The 25,285-nt window shown below is 27.2% G+C and overlaps 1 protein-coding gene across 1 annotated transcript; it reads right to left on the bottom strand.

Moving 5' to 3' along the window:
- Positions 1 to 25,285, bottom strand: LOC129612274 (uncharacterized). The gene is made up of 5 exons (XM_055525829.1): positions 25,144 to 25,285; positions 2,374 to 2,426; positions 2,158 to 2,253; positions 1,609 to 1,831; positions 1 to 1,439 (listed from the first exon to the last, which is right to left on the bottom strand). The coding sequence occupies exons 1-5, from the start codon at positions 25,158 to 25,160 to the stop codon at positions 47 to 49; spliced, it is 1,782 nt and encodes a 593-aa protein (XP_055381804.1). The 5' UTR covers positions 25,161 to 25,285; the 3' UTR covers positions 1 to 46.

The raw sequence follows: 25,285 nt of genomic DNA, 5'->3' as shown, positions 1-25,285 counted from the left end.
CAACTAAAACAATATTAAATTAGAACACATTATTTATTTATAATTTTTATGGTTCATACCAAGATTTCTTCATCCAATTATTTTCTCGGCAAGCATCATCTAAAACAACAAATGATGAATCTTCGGCTGGTACAATTGCATTTGTTGTTTGCGGTGGCAATTGACTATCATCTGATGATTGATCTTTAAAATATTTTGGATTACCTTCAATTATTGATGATTTTTCTCTAATATTTTGTGCATTACGGGCTACCGATGCTCTACGACCATATTTTGGTATTGGTTTCGTTGATGGTTCATCAGATAAAATTTCAATATTTTTTGTTAAATTTTCTTTATTTGTACTACTACTATCACTATTATCAATAAAAGTTGGTTCACGTCTTCTTGGTGGTCTTTTTGTTGATGCTGCAGATATTTGTGATCTTGTATCAATTTCTTGATGACTTGCTGTAGCTGTTGCTGTTGTTGTTGTTAAACCTTTATGGTCTTTTGGTGTTCTTTCACGTATTTGATAATGAAAATTTGCTTTACGATATTCTGGTTTTTGTGTAACTGGTAAATTATCATTTGGATCATGATATTTTGGGCCAGGTGATTTTGATTGAAAACGTTTACTAGGTGTTTCAAATGGACTTTTTGAACTATTTGATATTCTTAAAGTTGATTGAGCTTTTTTTGTAATTGGACGTGATCTTGGATAATCTAAATATGTACTCCGATATTCTGGATTAAATTCAATTTTACCTTTTAATCGAAAATATGGTTCACGACATTTTCCACGTTCCGGAATTGTTTTAATTTGAGGATCTTTAAAACTTTCATAATATTCAGGAACATCACGTGAAAATTTTCCTTCGGGTTTTAAATGATCATCAATTTTACTAGATTCAGTTTTTTCTTTAATATTTTCTGGAATTTCTTTATATTGATCTTTATATTCGGGTTGAGTTGATAATTGACCATGTAATTTTAAATGATCAGAATGCCGTATTGGAACACTTTTTGAATAATCTTCATAAAATTTATAATTTTCTTTATATTCTGGTATACCATAAAATGTACCATTAAAATGTATATTACTCAATTGTGGTATTGAATGAGATTTTTCAACATGATATGGTATATACTGACTTCGATATTCTGGAACACAATTCATTGAACCTTCAAGTTTTAAATGACATTTTTGTGATTGAATTTTATTTTCATTTAATGGAGCTATTTTTGTTTCAGTTTCGGGTATATCATCTGAATTAATATCAATTGGTGTTTTAGTCATTTCGATATCTCCATGAATTTTAAATTTTTCAACTGGTGTATATTTTCTTTGCCGTTCAAATTTTGGAAATGGTACAAATGAAGATTTATATTCAGGACTTAATTCAATATCACCTTCAAGTCTTAAATTTTGAGGTGAACGTAAAGATCGTACTCTACAACTGTTAATATATAGAAGGAAAAATATTAAAATATTTTTCGAAATTAATCTCAAAAAAAAAAAATCAGAATTAAATTAAATTTAATTATGTGCTCTAAAATTCACAATTCTAAGTTACTATAGTAAAAATCTGCATTACCATGTCTTACAAATCAAAATTTAAATCATACCTTGATATTTCCTCCTCTGAAAATGGAAGATACTTTGATTTATGTTCAGTCTCAATTTGCATTTGACCTTGTAATTTTAATGAAGTAGATTTCCGCATAAGTCCCGATCTACCAAATAATAATGGATTTTTGTAACGCCATCTATATTCTGATTTCAATGATGAAAATGGAAGCACTGGTTCATCTTTATCGAATAGGCAAATATTACTTTTTGTATGAAAATCTGATTGAACATAATTTTTTTTTTTCGCAATTATTAAATTTTAAATTTATAAAAATAAGAAAATTTGAAAAATTGATTCCAAATTGTGTGATTTTATTTTATAAGAAAAAAAAAAAACAAAAAATTAATAAATTTTACCATAATTTTCAATATTGTATAAGAAATGGGAATGAAATAAAAGAAAAAAGAAATACAAAGAAATTGTGATCAGAAAAAAGAGTCTAGAAAGTACAGAAATATTTATTAAATATAATTAAAAAAATTCTATTTTAAAAATTTATAAAATAAAATTATGAGAAAAAAACACACTGTACCAACAAAAGTACCTAAAGGTTTCTTTCTTCGAAAATATTTTAAATCATCAACTGCAATATATTCGTGTGGATTTTTAATACGAAATCTATCATGCAAATTATGCGTATCTAAAATAAAATACAGGTGATTAAGTGTACATTAAGTTAATTATAGTAGGATTAATAAATTATGCATAATCTAAAAGAAATTCTAAAATAAAAAAAAGTTGAAAAAATTTTAAAACTTACCAGTTAAATCGGGTTCTGATGAAGATCGCTCCCAATATCTTTGACTAACAAATCTGTAAAAAAATTTAAAATAAAAGAAAAGGCATTACTAATTAATGATACTAATTCAATGTGTAGTTCTTTATCTTTTATTATTAATTCTTATAAAAATTAATATTACTTAATAAGACAGGTGGATGAAGCAATGAAAGAAACGAATCAAGACAGAAAGGAATGAGATTTTCTACATGTTATATTACAAAATATTAAAATTCTTAAAGTTGAGTGTAACAAATGAGAATCGCCTTAAATTATTGTTTACGTTCTGGAGTTATTTATCCTTTATTCAACACATTTTATACTTATTATGTAAATATATTAAAATTATTTAGACTAGATTTCCGAATCAATTATCTTGTGAATAGTCGCAAAATTTAGTAATATTATGATTTCTCAAGTATACCATAAAAGGTAGATAAGAGTGCATGCATTAAAATTTCAAAAACAGACAATATTTAATGAAATAAAAGAAAACCTTTCAATATCATTGAATTGATATCAAAATCAAGAAATAATAGGAAAAATAATTTTCCATTAACACAAACTCAATATTTTATTATAAAATAATTAAAAAGAAATTTAACACATCCGTACAATTAATATTTATTTTAACTGGACATTGTTGAAAGTCTCGAACTCTTATGAAAGAATTAGATTGATTTATTTTTTTTTTTTTACTTTAGTAATTTCATTATAATTAAAAATAATTATTTTTTAATTGATTCCAGTCTATTTATTTAAAATATTAAGATATACAATTCGCAATATTTTTCTTATAGATAATTGATACAAACTTTATTATTATCAGACGATTGTTTTGAATCTTATAGATCAAGCTTTTGTAACACTCATATAACAAAACGTAAATTTAACACATCATAATACAGTCGCAATAAGTGAGACTGTCGGTTAATAAAGGAAAATCTCTCGTTATTTATATACGATGGTAAGTCGTATATGATTACAATTTGGGATAATAAGTAACAAAATTTTAAATACAATAAAAGTTTTTGTAAATGGGTTTAAGTTCTAATATTTCAATGAAAAATATGCCTTCCAGTATCGACGAAGCGGTAGCATTCCCAAGAAGCAATTGATAAATACAATACAATACTCGAATAATTACTCTTTCCGAACGTAATGTTAACAAATTCCGAATCGATATCCGGTTTTATTTTTTATAACAAAGCAACATATTTCCTATACGTCTTCAACATAGATCTCAAATTAAATCGATACAGTACCCAATATTCTCAAGTATATTAAATATGTGTTTGCACGTATGTCACATACGTAAAAATGCTCGAACCCTTAATTAATTTAAGTTTAATGATTTTAATGATACAAGAAATCCGTCCAAAACTTCTGCATTTGAAATATTTGACATATTCTAAAACATTTGCAAATTATATGTGTACCACTATCTAATTATCATCGAATTTATTGTTAGTGTGGAGCAATCCATTATATAGTGTAAGCAAGTTGTCAAGTATAAGCGAACACAGTATAATGAAATCACCCTTTGAATATTGCGGTATAAGATACATAATTTTACATATATATAAATGGTTCATATATGTACGCACATAAAAATGCTATAAAAATAACTTCGCTATCATGAAATTTAACCTAATTTAGTGTTGTTTCTTAGAATTAAATAATATTTGACTTGGAACCTATTTCTAGTTTATACCTATGAACTACCTACATACACATATAAAACCCCATATGTATATAGAAATTTTTCATATTTTAAGTAAACATAGACACAAACCATAAATGCATACAAGAAAATATAACAGTAATTTAAATACCGCACATTTCTAGAAATAACACTCCTAACATTCACTTAAACCATTTTAAATTTAATTAAATAAATAAAATATTTAATTATTTCATGAAAATTTTACACAAATTTCAGTTTAAATTCTTTTGTACCTTCTTAATATTCCTCCTTTATTTTCGGTTGTTTAGCTAAAATTTCACTTATACTAAAATACATATGTACACATATACAAATCGATAACGAAAGTAATCACTTTACTCTTGTATTTTTTTAATTTAATTAATTCGAATATCAATGAAATTGCAAATCAACAATCTAATGAAATCTTTTTATTAATTTTGATTAATTAAATAAAAGTTTTTCTTTTTTTTTTGTTCTTTGACTTTAAAAAAAAAACAGATTAAATCCCTAAAGGGTCCTATCATCAACTGGAGCAAAGAAAAACCAAAATATAAAGTTCACATATAAAAAATTCCTTGAAACTTTGAATTCAGTCTTAAATTTTCTATTCCAATTTCATTTTTCTATAATTATTTATTCTATTTTTACTTTCTTATTATTTATCCAGTCAAAACATTCATTTTCATATGAAATCTAAATACTATAGTAACAAATAAAGACCATTTACGAATAAAAGAACAAAAAAAAATAAAAAAAAGAAGAGGAAAAAAAAAATTAAAAAAAAAAAGTTCCAACCAGGAACAATAAATTTAATAATATAGGAAATAACAAATAAAAAATAAATTGACTGCTGTTTCATCGTGGGATATACAGAGGGTATAGGGTTGAACGGGACGCATCATGCAGGTGTATCAATATTTTGACGGACATTCAGGCAACGGTAAGAGCGTTGGAAACGGAGACATCTACTTCTAGAACGATCCGGGATCGTAGATCATTCTTCAACAAGATGGTGCAATCGTTCAAAATAAGCCTAATTTGGGTTCCGAGTCGTAGCGGAAATGCAAGACGGATGAGCTCGTGAGACATGGAACCACCTTTGAGGTTCTACCCTTAAAGGATGCCTTTAATCTGTTGCTAAACACCATGTGATAAAACCAGATAACGCAAGGACATGTGGTGAAACCAGACCACTTTGGCCTAAGCTAGATCTGCGTCACAAAGCGGGTCTGATGTTGCTCGGTCGGGATGACATCGGAGTAATGACAGGGCTTATTACTAGCCAGTGTCTGATTGGCGAACACAACAAGAGAACAGAACACCCCACTAACAATCTCTGCAGGAGCTGCTGTGACGCGGATTAGGAGGAGACGATGATTTCTTTGATCGCATTTCTTTATTCGATTTGCGAACCTGGCGAATGTAAATGCCAAAGAATTAAACTGGTTTATAAAGGACTCGGGCTGGTTCACGTTGACATATCACAACGGGCTAATCTGGCATAGTTGTATCTTCTGATAGCCGCATCAACCTACCTACCTACCTAATATGAAATTTTATAAATTTGAACCGGAACACCCTACTAAATACTATTATTTAGTATTAAATACTATTTCTATTATTTTAAATATCATATTGTACAAAAAGATATTTAATGCAAAATATCAAAAACATTTTATATTTTTTCTTTATTTTTTTGTATTTTATATTTAAGTTTGCATAAAAGCATTTCTTTACGATTTTATAATTCAAAGAAGAAAAGGAGTTAAAAAAAATATACGTACAAGTAACTATTTGGCTATATGTTAAAAAGTGCACAAAGGAAATTCTTCGGAATACAAACAGTGTGGCGTATAACATTTAATATTTGTTTCTGTATGTGTATATCTATTTCTATTTTAATTTTCTAATAAGAAACAATAAAGGCTATTCAAATTCATGTAAATTTCCTTTAATAATTTTTTTTTCTTTTATAATAAATTATTAAATAGTTAAATATTAAGTAATTTGTTTATCATGTTAATGCCCATCATCTATATATGTACGTACATCCGCCTATTATACATACAGATATTTTTTTTTATATTTTAGAATAATTTTATTTATTATTGTAAATATCTGGTAATATTTAAATTTCATTGCAAATCATATTGTATACGTACAAACAAATATCATATTCGCATATAAATTTACAATATTGTGTACTGAATACATACACATATACTATACTTTCACAATATAATTATAATAAGTATAATATGTATATAATAGTAAGCAATATATAGCACTATAGAATGATTGCAGAAAAAATACGGATATCGTGTTCCGGAATCTTGATAATCAATAAATTCCTATAGAGACCTATATTTTAATATATAAACATATTAAAAATTTATAATGCATATACATATATACATTTATAGGTACAGATTATAAACGTATATAATTATATATTTTAAATTTTTATATAAAATAAGGGTATATAAAAGGTAAAATAATTTCCGAAAATTTTTCCGACTTTGAAAAATTTTTTTTTTTGTTTTATTATATTTTTATAACAATGAAAGAAATTAGAAGAAAGGGTAGAAAAAAATTGAAGGTTTTATTCTTATAAAAATTCAGATATATGTGTGTATATGTACATATATAATATGTATGTCGGTACATAGAATAATAAATTATTTTATTATACAGTTTTATTGATAGAAATCAATTAAGGATATAATTTTAATTATTATCCTTTTTGTTGTTCCTTGTTGCATTTTGTTTTATTTTATACTACAGAAATCTTTCTTATTATATGTATATACATTTTTCGAAGGTAAGGAGTAAGAACGTAAACAAACAAAAATGATGTACTACAATGTTATACATAATGTATATAACAAATTATTTTTACATAATATACATTTAACTACTTGAGTAAATTTATTATTATCATAAATTATATTAAAGCGGTATATAGTTAGACAATTTTCCAGGGGTCCTGTACAAGATTTTTGTTGAATTTAATGGGAATGTAATTGATATTTGTATGATTATTTTTTATAAAAATGTGATAAAAATGAGAATTATTATAAACATAGAGTTGACCATGTTAACTATGTGATACTCGTACAAATTATTTCTGTTTGTGCGATCCGTTAAACGACCAAAATGTTCTTAGGAAAAATTAACAAACTTATAGAGCGTGAAATTGACGAAATTTGGTTGGCGAAAAAAATGCACTGTGAGAAACCTATTTTACTATGCGAAAGCTTGATCCTCATTCTCCACCAGAAAGAGTAACATTCTCTGATTTACGTTCGCTATATATGGTCAATTCAGCATTTTGTGCATTGAACAAGTCAAAGTCATTACAATAGATAATGAAAAATACATATTTTTAAATTATCGGTAAAATAATTCATTTTACCAGTAATGACGAAAACCATTAATATAATGAAAAGTAGACTTCGCATTGTTTCTTTATTTATTATAACAAAAAGGCTCCTATTATGTCGTTTATTTGCAAAGAGTCTATAAGTGTATTATCAAAGAATTTAGTTTGTGTCGTTAAACGTCCTTTGCAATGTATATATAATAAATATGAATCTCATTTTTGTTCAAACTACATTTGAATGGAAAAATAAAAATAGAAAATTTTATTTTGAAAATTTCCCGCCGTCCGAAAAAGTATACCGACCCCTGATGTACAATGCTCTGCAATATTACGTACTTTGCTAAAAATTCATAAAAAATTTTTCATCATAATTTTTCAATTTCCTAAACAAATTTATAAAAGTTTAACAATTTTATTTCTTTACAAACAAAATTAAAGAATTTTGCCAAAATTATAAAGGATTTTTTTTTTAAATTAAAATTTCAAATTTTATTCAAAATTCTTTTAAAATCAAAAACCACGTCAATCGCATCAAAATTTATAAAAACAAAATATTAAAAACTTAAAAAGACTGCCAACATAGTTTTTGAATTTTCACATAATTTTCATGCAGTAGGTACAATGAAGTAGGATAAAGTATACACTTATAATTTCCCAAAAAAAAAAAAAAAAATTCATAATAAAAACAAAGTCTATTTTTTTTCGATTAAAAAATCAGTCAGTTCAATAAATTTTCATTTTCCAATTATGGCATTTCCTTAATAAAACTATTTTTAATCAGAAAATAAAAAATAGCAATACAATATAAAAAACAAAAATTCTAACCCCTTATCAGGTTCCCATAAAAGGGACCTAGTACATAGAATCAGAAAGCATTTATTATGAATCAGTTATAGAGTATAGTTGGCAATTTGACAACATTCAACTTTTATTTTTTTCTTTTTTCAAAATATAATTTCAAACTTTTTTAATTTAATCCATAAATTTGATTTTCGACACAATTTTTTGAAATACCTTTTTCATTACACACAATTTGCAATTTAAAAATAATTATATTAAAAGTCTTTTGAAGTAAAAAGAACCACTTTCAATGAAAATAAAAATCAGGCCATAAAGTAAATTTCAAATTAAAAGGAAAATTTCAGTAACCATATAAGCCATCCTATTTATAAAATCTAAAAGATTTCTTCTTGATTAAAACCAAAATTCTGCAACTCAAAAGAAAAAATTTTAATTTGACTAATGACAATTAAGCTACACTACTTTTAAATTATAATTTTCTTGACTTTATGTATGTATGTAGGTTTTTTTTTCTAATTAAAAATTAATTTTTATTTTCGTCCTACGTTTCAAAAGTTCTAGTACAATGAACACATATACTCTAATATAAATTGAACAATTTTTATAAATTTCTTCTTTTAAGTTCAAAGTTAACCGCACATTTTTCAACAAAAATTTTTACTTGAAAAACACTTCTTAATTCTTTAGAATTGAAAACCTTGAAATATTCAAAAAAAATTTTTGCTTTTAATAAGTTCTATATTTTATAAAAATAAAATCTCTGTTTTATAATATACTTGTTGTGAGTACCTATATATTAGCAGCAATACTTGCTATAGTGTCTGAAAGGAAACAGGAAATTTTAAAACTTTTTTTTTTGTAAAAAAAAGAACATGATTTTTATTTAAACCCTTATTATTTTACCTGTTTTTCCACGTTACACGAGTCAATTTTAAGCACCAATTAAAAAGTTATTTAATATTTTTATATTGTTTTGGAAAAAAAAATGAAAAAAAAGGATAAAAACTGAAATGAAATTTATTTAAAATAATAATAATCCAATTTATATTAAATATCCTTAAGGTATTTACCTAATAAAACTCACACAAGTTCCCAAAAAGCACTTTAACATTTAAATATTACAGAACCTGTATATACTCGTAAGTGTTAACCAACTATATTTTATTTACATTAACACATTTAGAAAAATTTTTCAGTTAGAATTTTATTTATTTATAATATTATAATAAATTATTAGAATATTATAATTACCCCCAGCTGCCAGGGGTGTTTATGGTTTTGCATAATTAATTTACACGTTTTGATAATTAAGTTAAATTCCGAATGCTAAATAAGGTACACGACAAGAGAATGTTCAGAAATAGATTCACAGTAAACAGATACGCTTGATGCTATGCAGCCAACATTCACGAATAAGCGCAGGCTCTCCCTCGTTTAGAGTAATTATAGATACTCTAAAGGAACTCAAGAGTAGTAATGCAGAAGGTGTCGATAGTATTCCTGCTAAATTACTGCAAGCCGACATAAGTAGTATGGCAGGAATTTTGCTATACTAAAACAAATATGCGAAAGTGAAAGAATTCCAGAATCCTGTAAACAAGGCATAATTGTCAAGATCCGGAAGAAAGGTGACCTCAGCGATAGTAACAAATGGAATGGTGTAACCATCTTGAACCAGCAAATAAGGTGCTGACACTCTCAATCATGTCAAGCCAGATCTAGGAAACAAAAAGCATGCATAGAACACTCGAACCCCGGGTAATACCGGATCGGCTCGGGAGGCTATCCAGTTGGATTCCCTTCCGGGACAGCCTGTGTCGAGTGAAATGGTTGAAGCTATTATAACGGTAGAGAAGGTTAGCTGGGCGATAGATAACTTCTCTCCATATAAAACGGCGGGGATAGATGAGATATTTCCAGCTATGTTACAAAAGACGAAGGAACTAATAGTTCCGTGGCTTCTAAAAGTTTTTAGAAGTTGTCTTATCCTTGGATACGTCCCCAAGTCGTGGAGACGTGTAAAAGTTGTTTTCATTCCCAAACCGGGAAGAAGGGGCCATGAGACGCCAAAGATTTTCGACCAATTAGTTTGACTTCCTTCGTTCTAAAAGCGCTGGAGCGCGTTCTGGAGCTAGGGCTCAGGAACAGAATGAAGGAAGTTCGACTTTCGCCTTCCCAGCATGCATATTGCGGGGGAAGGTCCACAGACACCGCACTACACGAGGTAGTGAGGACTATCGAACAATCTATCCATTATAAGCAATACACTTTGGCGGCCTTTCTAGACGTGGAAGGTGCTTTCAACAATATTGGTTCGTGGGCCATAGAAAATTCTCTGACTCAGTTCGGTTTGGAAGATGCTGTGGTACGCTGGATATTATCCATGCTGCGGACCAGGATCCTGTATTCGGATCTTGGTGATAGTAGTGTCACAAGGTACATTAGTAGAGGAACGCCCCAAGGTGGGGTGATTTCGCCGCTTTTGTGGCTTGTTGTTATGAACGAAGTTCTACTGCAACTTGACGAAAGGCGAGTGAAGGCAGTGGCATACGCTGACGACCTAGTAATCCTGGTTTCCGGCTTTGACCTTCCAACAATCAGTGGGGTTTTGGAAGGATCTCTAAATGTGGTGAGCTCTTGGGCTAATAGATGTGGCCTTGGAGTGAACCCAGCCAAGACGGAACTTGTACTTTTTACGACTAAGACAAAAATCCCGAGCTTTAGACTGCCTCGATTGGGTGGTTTGCCGCTCAGTTTGAGTCCAACAGTTAAGTATTTGGGAGTCATACTCGACTCTAAACTTAACTGGAAGCTTAACGTGCAAGAGAGGGTGAACAGGGCCTGTACGGCACTTTACACCTGCAAAAAGATGGTCGGCAGGAGGTGGGGACTAAAACCTAGAATGGTTTTATGGTCATACACGGCCATTGTACGACCTATATTAACTTACGGTTCAATCGTGTGGTGGCCGGCGTTGGAGAAAGCTTACAACTGTACCAAGATCGGTAGGGTACAGAGGGCTGCATGCATAAGCATTACGGGAGCATTGAGATCGACGCCCACGGACGCTATGGATGTACTCCTCCATTTGCTTCCACCAGACATCCATATTAAGAATCTGGCCGCGGCAAGCGCTGTTAGACTCAGAGAAGCTGAGTGCTGGCACGAAAAGCCGTATGGCCACGGCAATGTCCTTCAGTCACTACCGGACGGAGTGGTTGCAGATGCTACGGACTATTGTATCCCTAGACTTGAGCTTGACAAAAAGTTTCGAGTTGAGCTTCCGTCTCGCGAGCAATGGAAGAGAAATCTTCCACTGCAAGGCTTTGATATTGCTCTCTTCACTGACGGTTCCAAGGATAGGAATGGGGTCGGTGCTGGAGTATTTTCAGAAACTCAGAACATATCGGAGTCATATCGCCTTCCCGACACATCAAGCGTGTTCCAGGCGGAAGTATTCGCCATATGGAAGGCATGCGAAATCCTGGGAAGGGATTTGGTTGTGGCCCGGGAGGTCGCAATTGTGTCGGATAGTCAGGCTGCGATTCTGGCTCTAAATTCACCAAAGATATTCTCAAAGTTGGTAGGGCTTTGCTACGATGAGCTGACGAGATTGTGCAGTCATCATAGTATCACCTTACTCTGGGATCCGGGACATAGGAACATACCAGGAAACGAACGGGCTGACGAACTGGCCAGATGTGGGTCGGCATTAGACGGCTCCAGGGCCGAGCGAGTTCTTGTCCCTATAAACACCATCAAAACTGATATATATCACTTCCAAATACCATGTGCGGACCACAGGTGGAGGGGCCTGAGCACATGTGCGGCGGCTATACATAACATAATAACGAAACTGACATAATGGAACTGGGGAACATTTCTAGTAAAAGTATCGGGGACGTAGATAGGTTCCTTAAAAGAACGGGGTGGCTCTGATCGCTGGCCCTGGACCAACGTACTTTGACAACCGGGTTTCACGAGGCGGTGGTAGCAAAACGGCACGTCAGTGCTAATTGGGGTGTTGGCCAGTTGGGTCGCACCAGCCACTCTAACCAACCAACACTCGAACACCCTGAGACTAATTGTGGAGCAGTCGATAGAATGGAAATCCCCATTGTACATAGCAGTCGTCGACTTTGAAAGAGCGTTCGACACAATAAAACGCGAAGCCATATGGAGAGCACTGATTAATAGAGGAACCTCATACAAGCATTTATACAAGAATACGATAGTTTGTGTGTTGTTCAACATAGATGAAGCAATGTGGAATACCAAGAAATATGCATATGTTTAGGCGAAGTTTTAAACAAATTCTCTTTGATCCTAATATAAAATGTTTTATGAATGAGAAATACGATATGAATAAGTAAAGCAGTAAAGCAAAAATTTAATTTCTAATAAATATTATAAAAATTTAATATTTAAGATAATTTTACTAGAATAATTATAAAATCTATGTTTTTGATATCTTAATACATTAATAAAATCAAATGAAATTTTCACCTATAGCATATAAGTATACAAATGCTTTAAATATCAAAAACGGAATTTTTATCACAGCTAGAGCATATTCTGTATATAAATATAAGTATACTATTTTAATTGAACGGTATTTTAGCATTTTTTCTAAAGAACACTAAAATTTAATTGAAAATTTTGAAAAATCATTATATAAATTATTAAATTTGACAGTTTAATTATAAAATTTAATTGCTTGCTGCCATTTTCTTGAATAATCACTGAAAAAAAAACTAGGTTGAGTACACAATAAAATCGTGATTTTAGTTAAAAGTATAATAGTTGTCATCATGATAAACAATTCATTATAAAAATTATATTCTATAAGTAAAATTTATTTATTTTTAAGTGCTGCAAATTTACTTTATTGTTTATTTTCTATGTAATATAGTATTTTTCAATCGATGTACTAAAAACCTAATTCTATCTGTTTAGATTGCTCAAGTTTTTATAATTTTATTTGTTCTATAATTGTTTTATTATAAATATTATTGCAAATAATATTAAAATTTTTTAACAAATCATGATTTTGCTTTACAATTTCAAACTATCTATATTGAGTGCGGTCGAAAAGTTCTTGCTTGATTAATAATATTATTAGTTCTCCATATAGAAATGAAAAAACGAGCCTAAAGTGTAGAAATTTCTAATTCTAGTAGAAATTTTTTACTAAAAAGAGGAATGTATTGAAGTGAATATATAAAAATAACTTAAATATTAATTTAAATTCCAATTACTTTTTGATCACACCACATAAATTTCAAAAAAAAATTCTACAATATTTTTGAGCGCATTATATAAAAGTCAAAATTTTTGTTTATAATCTCAGTTAATTTTTTTTTTTCAAATTATATTTCTAGTTCTTTCCATATTTATTAGAATAACCAACTTCAGTATACCAACATTAAAATACAGAAAATAAACACAAATACGGAAAAAACTTAATCCTATTCCTTATTTCAATATACATACGAAAATATTTACAAGGATCTGCCTGGTACCATAATGAATTTTGAGATAATTTTCCTTTCAATCGTTTCCTTGTAAATTTTCTTTTATGATTTAGTTATTTTGTTTCAAAAGAAAATAATATATTTATTTTAAATTACATACGTACATACAAACATTTCATATTAAAGAATTTAAAAATAAAAGATTTGTAGCGTTTTATAGTTTCTTTTCTATTTTTTTTTTTAATTATTTTTGAAAAATTGCACAAAAATATTAGAGTGAAAATTTAATTAACTAAAATTTTCCACAATTACATATATAAAAATTGAAAATGAGCTTTTCAAATTTGTGTAACATGAAAAAAGAACTAGTTGGCAATTTAAATTTGAAAAATACAAATTTATCATGAAAATTTCTTAAAATTTTTTAAATAAGCTTTAAAAACATTTAATTATTTAAATTAGATGGAAATGGTTTTACTATATTTGAAAACTCTCATTAGAATATATTCAGAATTACTAAACTCCCATTAAAATATTCTCATTAGAATACTGCATATGCAACACATGCCTGAAAATATTACGGTGCAATCTTGTTAATATCTTGACATTTTGCTTCATGCATATTCTTAATGATGAATTAGTTTGTCAAATATATAAGTATAATGAAATGCAATTTATTTTATTTAATTAGATTTAAAAACTAGGAATTTTCAAGGAAAAAATTAGAAAAGATATATAGAGTTGACTATGTCTCCTATCTGATACCCGTACGAATATACTTCAAAAGTTATTTGATCGTAAAATCGGCCGCAGTCGAATAATATCCTTGTTGTTTAACTTAGTCGCGTAGACCTTAAGTAAATTTTTCTTTAAAATTTTTGTGATACATTTGAAATTGTATAGAGTAGCGATTAAAAAAATTTATACAATTACTATACCAAATTTTATTTGGAAGAGTGACTATGTTACAGCATTAATTTGAATACTGTACTTAAACTTTATAATTTTCGAAGTTAAATCAAATTATTTTTGAAGTTGTATAACGGATGGGCAAACTTATAAACTGGCTATCAGATATACTTAAATATATGCAATTCTTATATTTTTATCTAAAACGTTCACATTCCAAGTATTAAACATTCGTTCGTACGAAGATGTTATGAGTAACGTTTTATATACACTTGTAGTTCCACTTTTTCTGGCCAAAGACCATCGACAACCCTGGTGATCAGCATCAGTTTTAAAATTAAACTAAATATCATCAGTTCAGCTTTGTTAGTGACGAAACACCTAACAACGGCGATACACAATAGAAAATTTGAAAAAAAGTAATTCTTATTTTAAATCCAATTCATAAAGTTCTCCTTCACATAAATGCTTCAGTTATTTTTATATCGAATTTATAGGCTTTTCTATAGAAAATTTCCATATCAATCCTAAACATGTTCACACATACATGTTTATCATGTTAAGAAGTGATTTTTTAAGTTATAATATTAAACGAACAACTCCTTGAAATATTAAATTTTCTGTATAAACTTAAAAAATTTTAAATTTAAAAAATTTTCAGTCATTTTTTTGAATAAAATTTAAATAAAATTACATGTAAACCATAAATAATTTACATTTTAACCATTTAACTATGTAAAATTACTAAAAAACAAAAACAAGACAAGACAACATTCAAGCAGCATTCGATCAATTGAAGTGATTCATTTAAATAAGAAAAACCCTTTTATCTGATTAAATTTTTTAAAAATAATTTTCTTTTGTTTTCACTCTTTGTAAATATACGACTAAAAAATATGTGTAAGTATGTATAAAATTTTAAAGTAATTCAATTTACACAATTCATTGACTTTTTATCTAATATGATTGTGAATATATTAAAGAAAAAATTTTCCTCCCAAAATTATATTAAAGTTATTAAATTATCTTAGTATACGACCTCTTACAGAAAATTTCAATAGAAATTTTGTTTATTAATATAATATTAAAGCATAAGTAGGTACTTGTTTTACGATATTAAAGATTATCGTATATTAGAATGAAAATTTTGAAGATTAAATATTAAATTTAAATTTTTATTTATTTGAACTAATTTTTATGAATTTTTTGATATTCATTATTTAATCAATAAATTATCAAAATTATCCTGTATATTCATCATTTAGCACTACAGTTTGGAGTAGGCTTTGGTCTTCTGCACAGTTAACCTCCAGTTGTCCTTCATTGCGCTGATGTTTTCCAATTTTAGACTCCCAGCTTTCCAGGCATCATTTTCTGCATTGTCAAACCACCTTGTTCTTGGGCTTCCTATCGCACAATTGAGATAAGGACGACTATTAAAAATTTCAAATTGTGCTCTCATTAGGGCCACATGTCCTGCCTTAATCTCTGTGATTTTACAAATCTATAACAATATTTCCTCCTTCTATCAATTGCTCCAATTCACTATTGCTTCGTCTCTGAGATTCACTACTCTCTAATCTTCTTGCCTTGAAAATTTTTCATCAATATTTTTCTTTCAAATATTCGCAGGGCTAGCATAACACCATTTCTCACTGAACGTATCTCACTACTATACGTCATACATAAGTGGATGTTTTATATATAATTAGCTTGCTTATCCTTGATAATAAGAAATTTAAGTACAATTCAATTCTTATATATTAAGCAATTGCATTATACAAATATTTTATTATAACAAAAGTAATAAAGAACCAAGTGTACAAAACTTGCAAAATAGAACAAATTTGCACTTCCACATTAAAAATCAAACAAATTTATGTTAAACATGAGTAAAGATTAAGAAGGAAGAAATTTATTTAAAAAAATTTTCTCTATTAAGTAATCACGAAAACACGCAAATTGCATTTATTAAAAAAAAAAGTTGCACCTTATTTGCATATTTATAGTTCATAGAGGCTTAAAGAGAGGAGTATATACGCCTTACCATTATAGATATACCGATGTCCATAAAAAATTTAAGCTAAATCCATTCTATCAATATTCTATTAGAAATTTTTGCAATATAAGGAAAATATTTTAATTATATTTTAAAAATATATTCAAGGTTAACCAGAAAATGCAATTTATATTCAATACAAGACAATTGTCACGATTTTCGTTACTATATAAAATAAAACATTTTGCAATAGCGTGTGAAACGATCCTTACAGATATTGTATTGCAAAAAACCGAAAAATAACAATTTTTGAAGAGAAGATATTTATATTATCCTTTATTTTTTTAAGGATTTTAGAATATAGGTTGTTTTAAGCTTGATTTTCAAATTTAATGAAAAATACGGAAAAATTGCCAATTTATACCAGTAATTTTTATCCAAACCAATAAATCAATATTGTTGTCTTTTGTTTTTTAAATATATTTCGGCCAAAATACGAGTACGTCTAATTATTACTTTCAACATTATGTTTCAAAGTTGCAATATCTTCTTATGAAATAATGCTCAATAAAGTTAAATAATGAGATTTCTTATACTCAGTAAAAATATAATTTAATAAATAATTCAAATATATCATGTTTGCTGAAATACTTGCTCGAAAAAAATTGCACTTTCTTTGCTAACGTGTTTTTCCTGTGGAAATTTCATTACTAGTGCTACTTAGCATCTACTGAATTTAACTGTGTATTTCTTCAATAAGCGTAAAATAATCCGAGCTGTGTATTTTTTACCATATTAATACCGTAATTTTGAAATTACGATATATATTTTACGGTATTAACTGGAATATTATATAAAATTAATTTTCAACAATTTAACGCAATGTCAATTACTTAATATAAAATTACATCAAAAGCTAAAATACTGCCTGCTTTAAAAGAAAACATCAAAATACTGACACACCCTTCTCATTAATATTCAATGAAATGTAAGTAATGTTCACAATAAATGGACATAAAAGAATTTCTTTGTTGGGATTAAGGGCTCGATTTTCATTATTTATTTTTATGATAATTTTTATAAAAATCAATTTGAAATAAGTAATTGATCCTTAAACTCACAGTTCAAATGTACAAATAATATTCAAATGTTCAATGGCAAACAAAAAATTGCTCTCTTCCTTATGTTTTTATGACTAGCCCATACTTAATTATGAATTTACAAATTGTATGTGTACGTATAATAAAAACAAGCAAGCAAGTAAATAAAAAGTAAAATATTGGCCATGATATAAAATGTTTTTTTTCTGCTTTTTACTTATGTTTTCTACTCATATTTTATTGTTTATAATGCCAAATTTAATTACTTTTTGAAGGTAAAACAAGGACCACTAAATGAGAAAATTACGTTAAAAGACAAGGTCAATATAATATTCGGTGACACAATATTTGACCTACTTTTCATTTTTTTTTCCTTGTTCAACATTCCCTTGTTACATGTTATAATATACACACTCCATTTTTTTTATAAATTTTCATCAAATATGTTATCCCTAACTGAGAAGTAAAAAATTATTTAACTACATTGCGTATTTTCGCCCGATCAAATAAAATTTGTTTTCGAGAAAATTAAATTATAAATATTTTCGCGCAAATAATTTATTAAAGTTGGACAAGCCTCAAAAACTGCTTTTCAAATTTACTCAAAAATTTTGAGCATTTAGTCAAACTGCTTAAAATTACAAAATAAAGGTCAATTTGATATACTGTTGAAAATGGATAATGGAAAATGCAAAATTAATGTAGTATTACATTATTATACCTGTGATTCTAAGCAGTTTGACAAAACAAATCTACATAAACGACAAAACAAATCTACGAAACAGCATAGATTCAGCAATACAATTAAAATTATATTATTCAATAAGTTGGCAATAACAATTTGACATTAGATCTACTTTCTTCGGTAAAAACTCTCGATTATAGGAGTGTTAAATAAGTATTAAAATTATGAATTAATGAACAAAAGCTCGTTTTTGAGCTGAATCGGAATTTAAAAACTTAATTACTGCTACGAAATATACTGCACCGAACTCAATCTTATCACAAACTTTACGACGCAATTCGTTTCAATAAACACAGTGAGATCACATTTACTTGTTATTGAACCAAATTAATTAGCAGCGAATTTACATCTTTTTGAGCAATTTTATGTAAAGCTCTAATATTGCACTGCAATATACTGCAAGGAACATATTCTTGCTACAAAATTTACGACCGGTCTCTTCTCAATTAACATTTAAATGTTGTATAACCGAGTTTGTTTATTATTGAACCGAACTAATGAATCACGAACTAGCATCTTCTTGAGCAATTTTTTCTTAATTTTCTCTTTTACGAGAAATTTTTTAACAATCGAGAAAATAAAAGCTTCTTTCTCTTCATGCATAACTATTTCTGTATTTAATTTTCCACTCGAATCGTAATGTAAGCATTTTATGTGTTTCTCCTGCGTGTATTTTGGAAAAATTACCATATTTCTGGGAGTATGAAATGTTTTCATTTCAAATTCATATGGTTTTTTTCTTCGTTTCATTTTACTTTCATTACCATTTTAAGGTCTCCGTAAAATATTAGTAACCATTTATTGTATGTAGTATACAAAAGTTTTTAACTCTTAATGAGGTGATTTTTATTTAACTTATATAAATAAAAGTTCATTTAACCTAAATTTTAATGTTTTTTCTTTTTCATTTTTCTTAGTCAAAATAATATATATATATATATATATGTATTTTGTTATTAATTTTTGGTAAAAGAAAGTTTCATAAATTTTTACAATAAAACAAATTAATCTAAAATATATTTTTAGTTTTAATTAGGCAATGAATATAAGCCTTAAAAAAATTTTACAACCTTAAAACACGTAAAAAAAATCGCAACAAGTAATTAAATCCTTGACATATATTTAAAGAAAAATTGCAATTTAGGACGAAATAAATTTAATAAATTAAAATAAAACTCATACAATAAAATTAAATAATATTAAATTAAAAGATTTAATTTTGGTAAGTTTAAAAGTCGGAAAAATAAGGTTGAAATTTGATGAAAAATCAAATATAAAATCAAATATTTTCCTTCTACATTATAGGTCTTCAATATATTCTTATGCTATATATTGTTTTTCAAATAATGTCATTCATTCAAATCACATTAGCATTATTGGTAGAACCTAATGTTGATAAATCGACAAAATTCCAAAAAACAAAATAATAGTATATAATTAAATGGATATATAAATAGAAATACCTCGGAATGACTTTGGATATCATGCTCAGATGCAAAGAACAATATGTCAGGAAGACGGAAATAATTATAAAGATAACTATTGAGTGCACCTTGGTCGTAGATCTAAATTAGCAACATATACAACAAAGTGTTAATATATAACCAAATAATAAATCATCTATGGACATACAGTATACATATAGTTGTGGAGTAGTGTAAAGTAAATACTTCTTAAAAAAATATTAATTTTGCAGAGCAAGGTGCTTTGTAATATGGTGGATGCTCCCGGGTATGTACGCAATAGTCATGAATGTTTGAAGTATAAGTAATGAAACAGGGAACGGTGCACTAAACCACAGAACGTGTTTGAAGCAACATATAAATATTGAGGCCTCTCGACTTATTGATTAGAGTATTAGGACAAAAAAACTGAAACGAACTAGACTTCTCGATTTAGCCTAAAGTGCTGACACAACCCTTTTGCGTGTCTTGCTTATTTATATGTAATATAAATTCAAAAATACGATAGAGCAAATGTAATAATTAGTCAGTTTCATTAGTTTTATGAGAATTTATAACCACCCAAAAGCGTTTTCGGTTGGGTTAAAGTCCTTCACTATTGATACGTCTAATGGCAATTTGAATTCGACTATCTTTGTTTCTCGATAACTTTTAAAATCTATAATAAAAAAAAATTACATTGGACTCAATCAATATATTTGACTACAAGGTATTTTTATGTATTTAAGAATTGATAGGAACAATTATAATAAATTGACGCTAAACATATAATACACAGATTGGAATAAGGATACATTCATAAATTCTAACCAAATATCAAGCATAGATAATATATACACACACATATACGTGCAGATTTAATCTATAAACATTTAAGATTCTTAACATATAGGTTCAAAATTTTAAATAATCGTATGTACATAAATATTGTATATAGTATAAAAATAACTGAATAAATTAATGACAAATCTATATAGACAACACACAGCAGGGACGAGACGATCAAAGATAATAATTTTTATAAAATAACCATAAAAAAAATCCAATAGTGCATATTTTTCCTACAGGTTTCTTTTATACTTGCTCTTTATTTAATAATCTTGAAAATTAAAATTGTTAGTCACTTATAAATATTGTCATCAATCAGTTTACATATTATGTATACATCTATATATAAATATATATGTACTCAAAATTACAGTGATTTTTCATTTTGCTTGTCTGTAATTTTTCAAATGATTTTTCCTCCCTTTATAAATTCTTCGAAGGAATCACATTAAACGAAACAAAAAAACAAAACACATACTACATAATAGTTAAGAACATACGCCTTGAAATTTTTATAAAAAAATAAACACAAGTCCTTACACATATACACAAAGGATTAATAAGAAAGAGAAAAACCAAAATTAAGAAATAATTAAGCTTTTGAATTCAAAAATGTCTGAACAAAGAACAAAAACGTTTTTCTTTAATTTTCTATATATTTTTTCTTTCTATATGTACGCATATACACACATCAATTTTAGTATACAACAATAATAATAATAGCAATAATAAAAAATTTAACTATTTCACGCAAACTATAACTATTTTCGGACTTTGATAATTTTAAAACAACTTAGATTACAATTTCTTTCATATACATTATATACACATTAATATAAATATATAAAAACGCATGCACGTGCATAAATTTCTCAATATATATCTAACATCTCTATATATATATATATAACATTTTTGTATACACACATGTATGAATGCTTTACTGAATACAATGTCCTTTCATTTATAAACATGAAATAATATGTATTATATGTATAGATATATGTAATACAAAAATATAAATAAACAAGACTTACATATATATGTAAGTATAAGAGAAATATATATATATATATCAAAATGTTCATATCCTTTAAGTCCTTGAATTTCTTAAATTTATTGTTCTTTGACCCAATATGCAAATTACGAAATTCACTATATAGGTACTTGTATAAATTTTATTGTATTTTGTATATAAATTTTTACAATTCAATAAAGAAAAAACTATCATACTATACGTAGTTTTTTATATACTATAGAACAGTGTATATAGAATTTTGTTATGTATTTTGCACCCACATTTCGATATATTCAAAAAGATTGCACCCACAATGTAACATTTTGAATTTTTAAGTTGATTTTAATTAAGTAATATTTCTACGATATTGTTCATTAATATTTTTATGTTAATTTGAAACCGTTATGTAAAATTTGAAACCGCGCTGAAACCAATCATAGAAAAAATATAGCAAGAAGAAAACGTACCAAAAGATTGGAAAACAGAAATAATTTTAAAGTTACCCAAGAAGGGAGATCTGACGCAATGCAAAAACTGGAGGGGTATTACCCTTTAACAGCATTACTAAGGTTGTAGCCCTAATAATATACTCCAGAATAGTCGAAAAATTGGATGCATCAATCAGAGAAGAACAGGCGGGGTTGCACAGAACATGCGAACACTTTGAGACTGATCATTGAGCAGTCGATAGAGTGGAACAGCACGTTATTTCGTGATATAACAGTATTATTTTAAAGGTGCAATACATTTAACAGTTATTTGCACATTGTTTATTAAAGAAAACTTGTATTATGAACTCATATATTTTAGTTTTAGTTTTTATTAAAATTTTAAAGAATTTTAAAATTTTTATTACATAGGACAAGGAACCTTAGTGTCGGTTTGACTTTGTTATTCAAATATTTTCATATAACATTTTACATAAAGGGATCTTAATCATTAATATAGTATACAAGGCACACATTATGTGTATATTTACTAGTATAAAATAAACATATACATATATACATATACATATAATCTAAGGTATGAAAAAGTACTCAAAAGTTCAATTAGAAGAATTTTATAATGTCTAGGTTATTATACCACAGCTACATTTTAGTATAAATTAAGTATAAATTGTGTAGTTCAACTTCACACAATTCACTTTATAAATAATAAAAAGTACAAAGAATCCATTATTTATTGCAATATTTATATTATTAGACTGAAGGTGGTGCATAATTCAAAAATAAAATTCTATATTACATACATACTTATTCATGCATATGTACATATATTCAAGTTTTAAGAATTTTAAGAAAAAAAAAAACATAATGTTGGTGATATTAGTCATTTCCGATTGCATAAAATAAAAAATAATGATCCGCCATAAAAAAGGAATTATGCATTAATAATTAATCTTTTTTTTTTCTAACTTTTACTTTTGATTTATAATAAGAATTGCAATTGCCATATACATGACAAAAATTAATTATAATTTTAATATTTTTATATTTAGAAAATGGAAAATAAAAATTCTTTTAAATAAAAAGCGAAATAAATTAAAATGTCACAATAAAACATTTCTGTGCAAATCACAATTTTTATTAGAATTCTTTTTAAATACAAGAATTTTTAAATTTTAAATTTTAGTTTATAAAACTTGAGAAAAACTTTAAACATTGAGAAAATGTTGACGTCATCATTTTCTCTCATTGTTTTTAGTAGAGTTTAAAAAGAGAACTTTAAACATAAAATAAGACTAAAATACACTCATTCATTTTTTCTGATTGAAACTAAAAAATTACAACTTTTTCTATACTTGAGCCTATTCAATAGCCTGTTCAACATTAAGAACTATTAAATACTTGATCTTGTTTCTATTTCATAAAAATTTTCAAATTAATTACAATTAATAACCAAATATATTTTACAAAATAATGTCAATCTATACTAATATCAAGAATGTATAATTTTGCCTAAACAGTGCTTGTGACATGAAAATTATTTTAAATGACCGAGCCATAAAGGATTTTTTTTGAGATATTAAACATTTTTTGAAAAATTTTCAGTTTTCGCATTCAAAATTTCCTATTTAGCAGATATTACTTGAATACGGTAAATCTTATGTCAACCATTAACATTAACGATATGTTGGTCTATTAACTGAGAAAAAGAGTTGCGAACAACATACTTCTCTAGATTTAACAGCTTCTTGACTGTTACAGATATTTGTCAGACAAAATATTTTTAATTTGATTTTACAAAGACATCCCCAAAACAACCCCAAGAAGAGTTCTACACCACAAAATGGAATGAATCGCATTAAACATCTCGCCCCCTATGAAGCGATTAAGAGTAATGAAGTCTCAATATAATTTTTTTGTCTGATATCAAAATAATCAAATTGTAGAATTTAAAAAATAGATGTAAAACCATAATTAACTTACAAAAATTTCAATAAAAAAAAAATACTACGAAATTTACACGTTCTCATTCCAGACTTTTAATAATCACAAAACCACACACACATATACACCATTTTATTCTATTATAATTTTTATGATTTTCTCAATAAGGTTCGTTTATTATTATATTGAGCAATATATTAAGACACGTGTGTAATATCAATTAATTTGTCAATAATCAACTATTTTTTTTATCGCATTTTTATATTTAAATATTTATTGATTTTCATAAGTACATTGTACATTTATATGGACATACATATAAATAGACAAATATTATTATTGAAAAGGCAATGTCCTTTTTTAATAAACACAAAGTATTCATCAATTTTTTTTTATATTGATTAAATATTGAATGTTTTTTATATTGAGTTATGTCTCGAAAGGCTATTGCTTTAATACCATCTTTAAAATTCGTTTATTTCTTAAATAATTTTAGCTTTTAAAGGACAAATTAAAGTCGGATGAAAGAATGAGGAATGTAACTTTGTCTTAAAAATAAACTGCACGAAATTATAAACATTAACCAATAAAAGAATTTTCGAAATATGACTCATATGAAATATGATTTTTAATAATATTAATTAGATTTTTTTCGAAAATAACATTTTCAGCAATGAATTCAGGACACAATTTTCCTATAACATATTCAAATAACCCTCTATTTCTCATCATTAACCTAGTATAACACACGCTATTATGGTTATTACTTAAAGAATAAATCAAATTGCATGGTCAGCATTTCAAAATAAAATTCTTTAACTTGTTTGTAAACCATGGGCCTAAATATTAGAAATGAAAACAAAAATATGAAATATGAAAATGAGATTTTATTTATTAAAATAAACACAAAATTTAAATCTATTTGTTCTTACCTATCTGCATCCGGCATATTGATGATAGTTTTCAATTCTTCTTATTATCTGGGTATTATATATGTATATTATAATTTGTTGTATATATATTTTATTTTAATAAATTAATTTACATTTTAATATTTCAATGACTTAACAAAAC

This window comes from Condylostylus longicornis, unplaced genomic scaffold, assembly GCF_029603195.1.
Source record: "Condylostylus longicornis isolate FDR11 unplaced genomic scaffold, ASM2960319v2 ptg000064l, whole genome shotgun sequence".
Lineage (NCBI taxonomy): Eukaryota > Metazoa > Arthropoda > Insecta > Diptera > Dolichopodidae > Condylostylus > Condylostylus longicornis.
This window is presented reverse-complemented; position numbering and strand designations above follow the sequence as displayed.

What these genes read in the sequence shown, in the direction of transcription:
- LOC129612274 (XM_055525829.1), bottom strand. An exon ending in ATCAGAACCCGATTTAACTG is followed by an intron (nt 2,254 to 2,373) that starts GTAAGTTTTAAA and finishes ATTTTATTTTAG; the next exon opens with ATACGCATAATTTGCATGAT. An exon ending in TCGAAGAAAGAAACCTTTAG is followed by an intron (nt 1,832 to 2,157) that starts GTACTTTTGTTG and finishes ATGTTCAATCAG; the next exon opens with ATTTTCATACAAAAAGTAAT.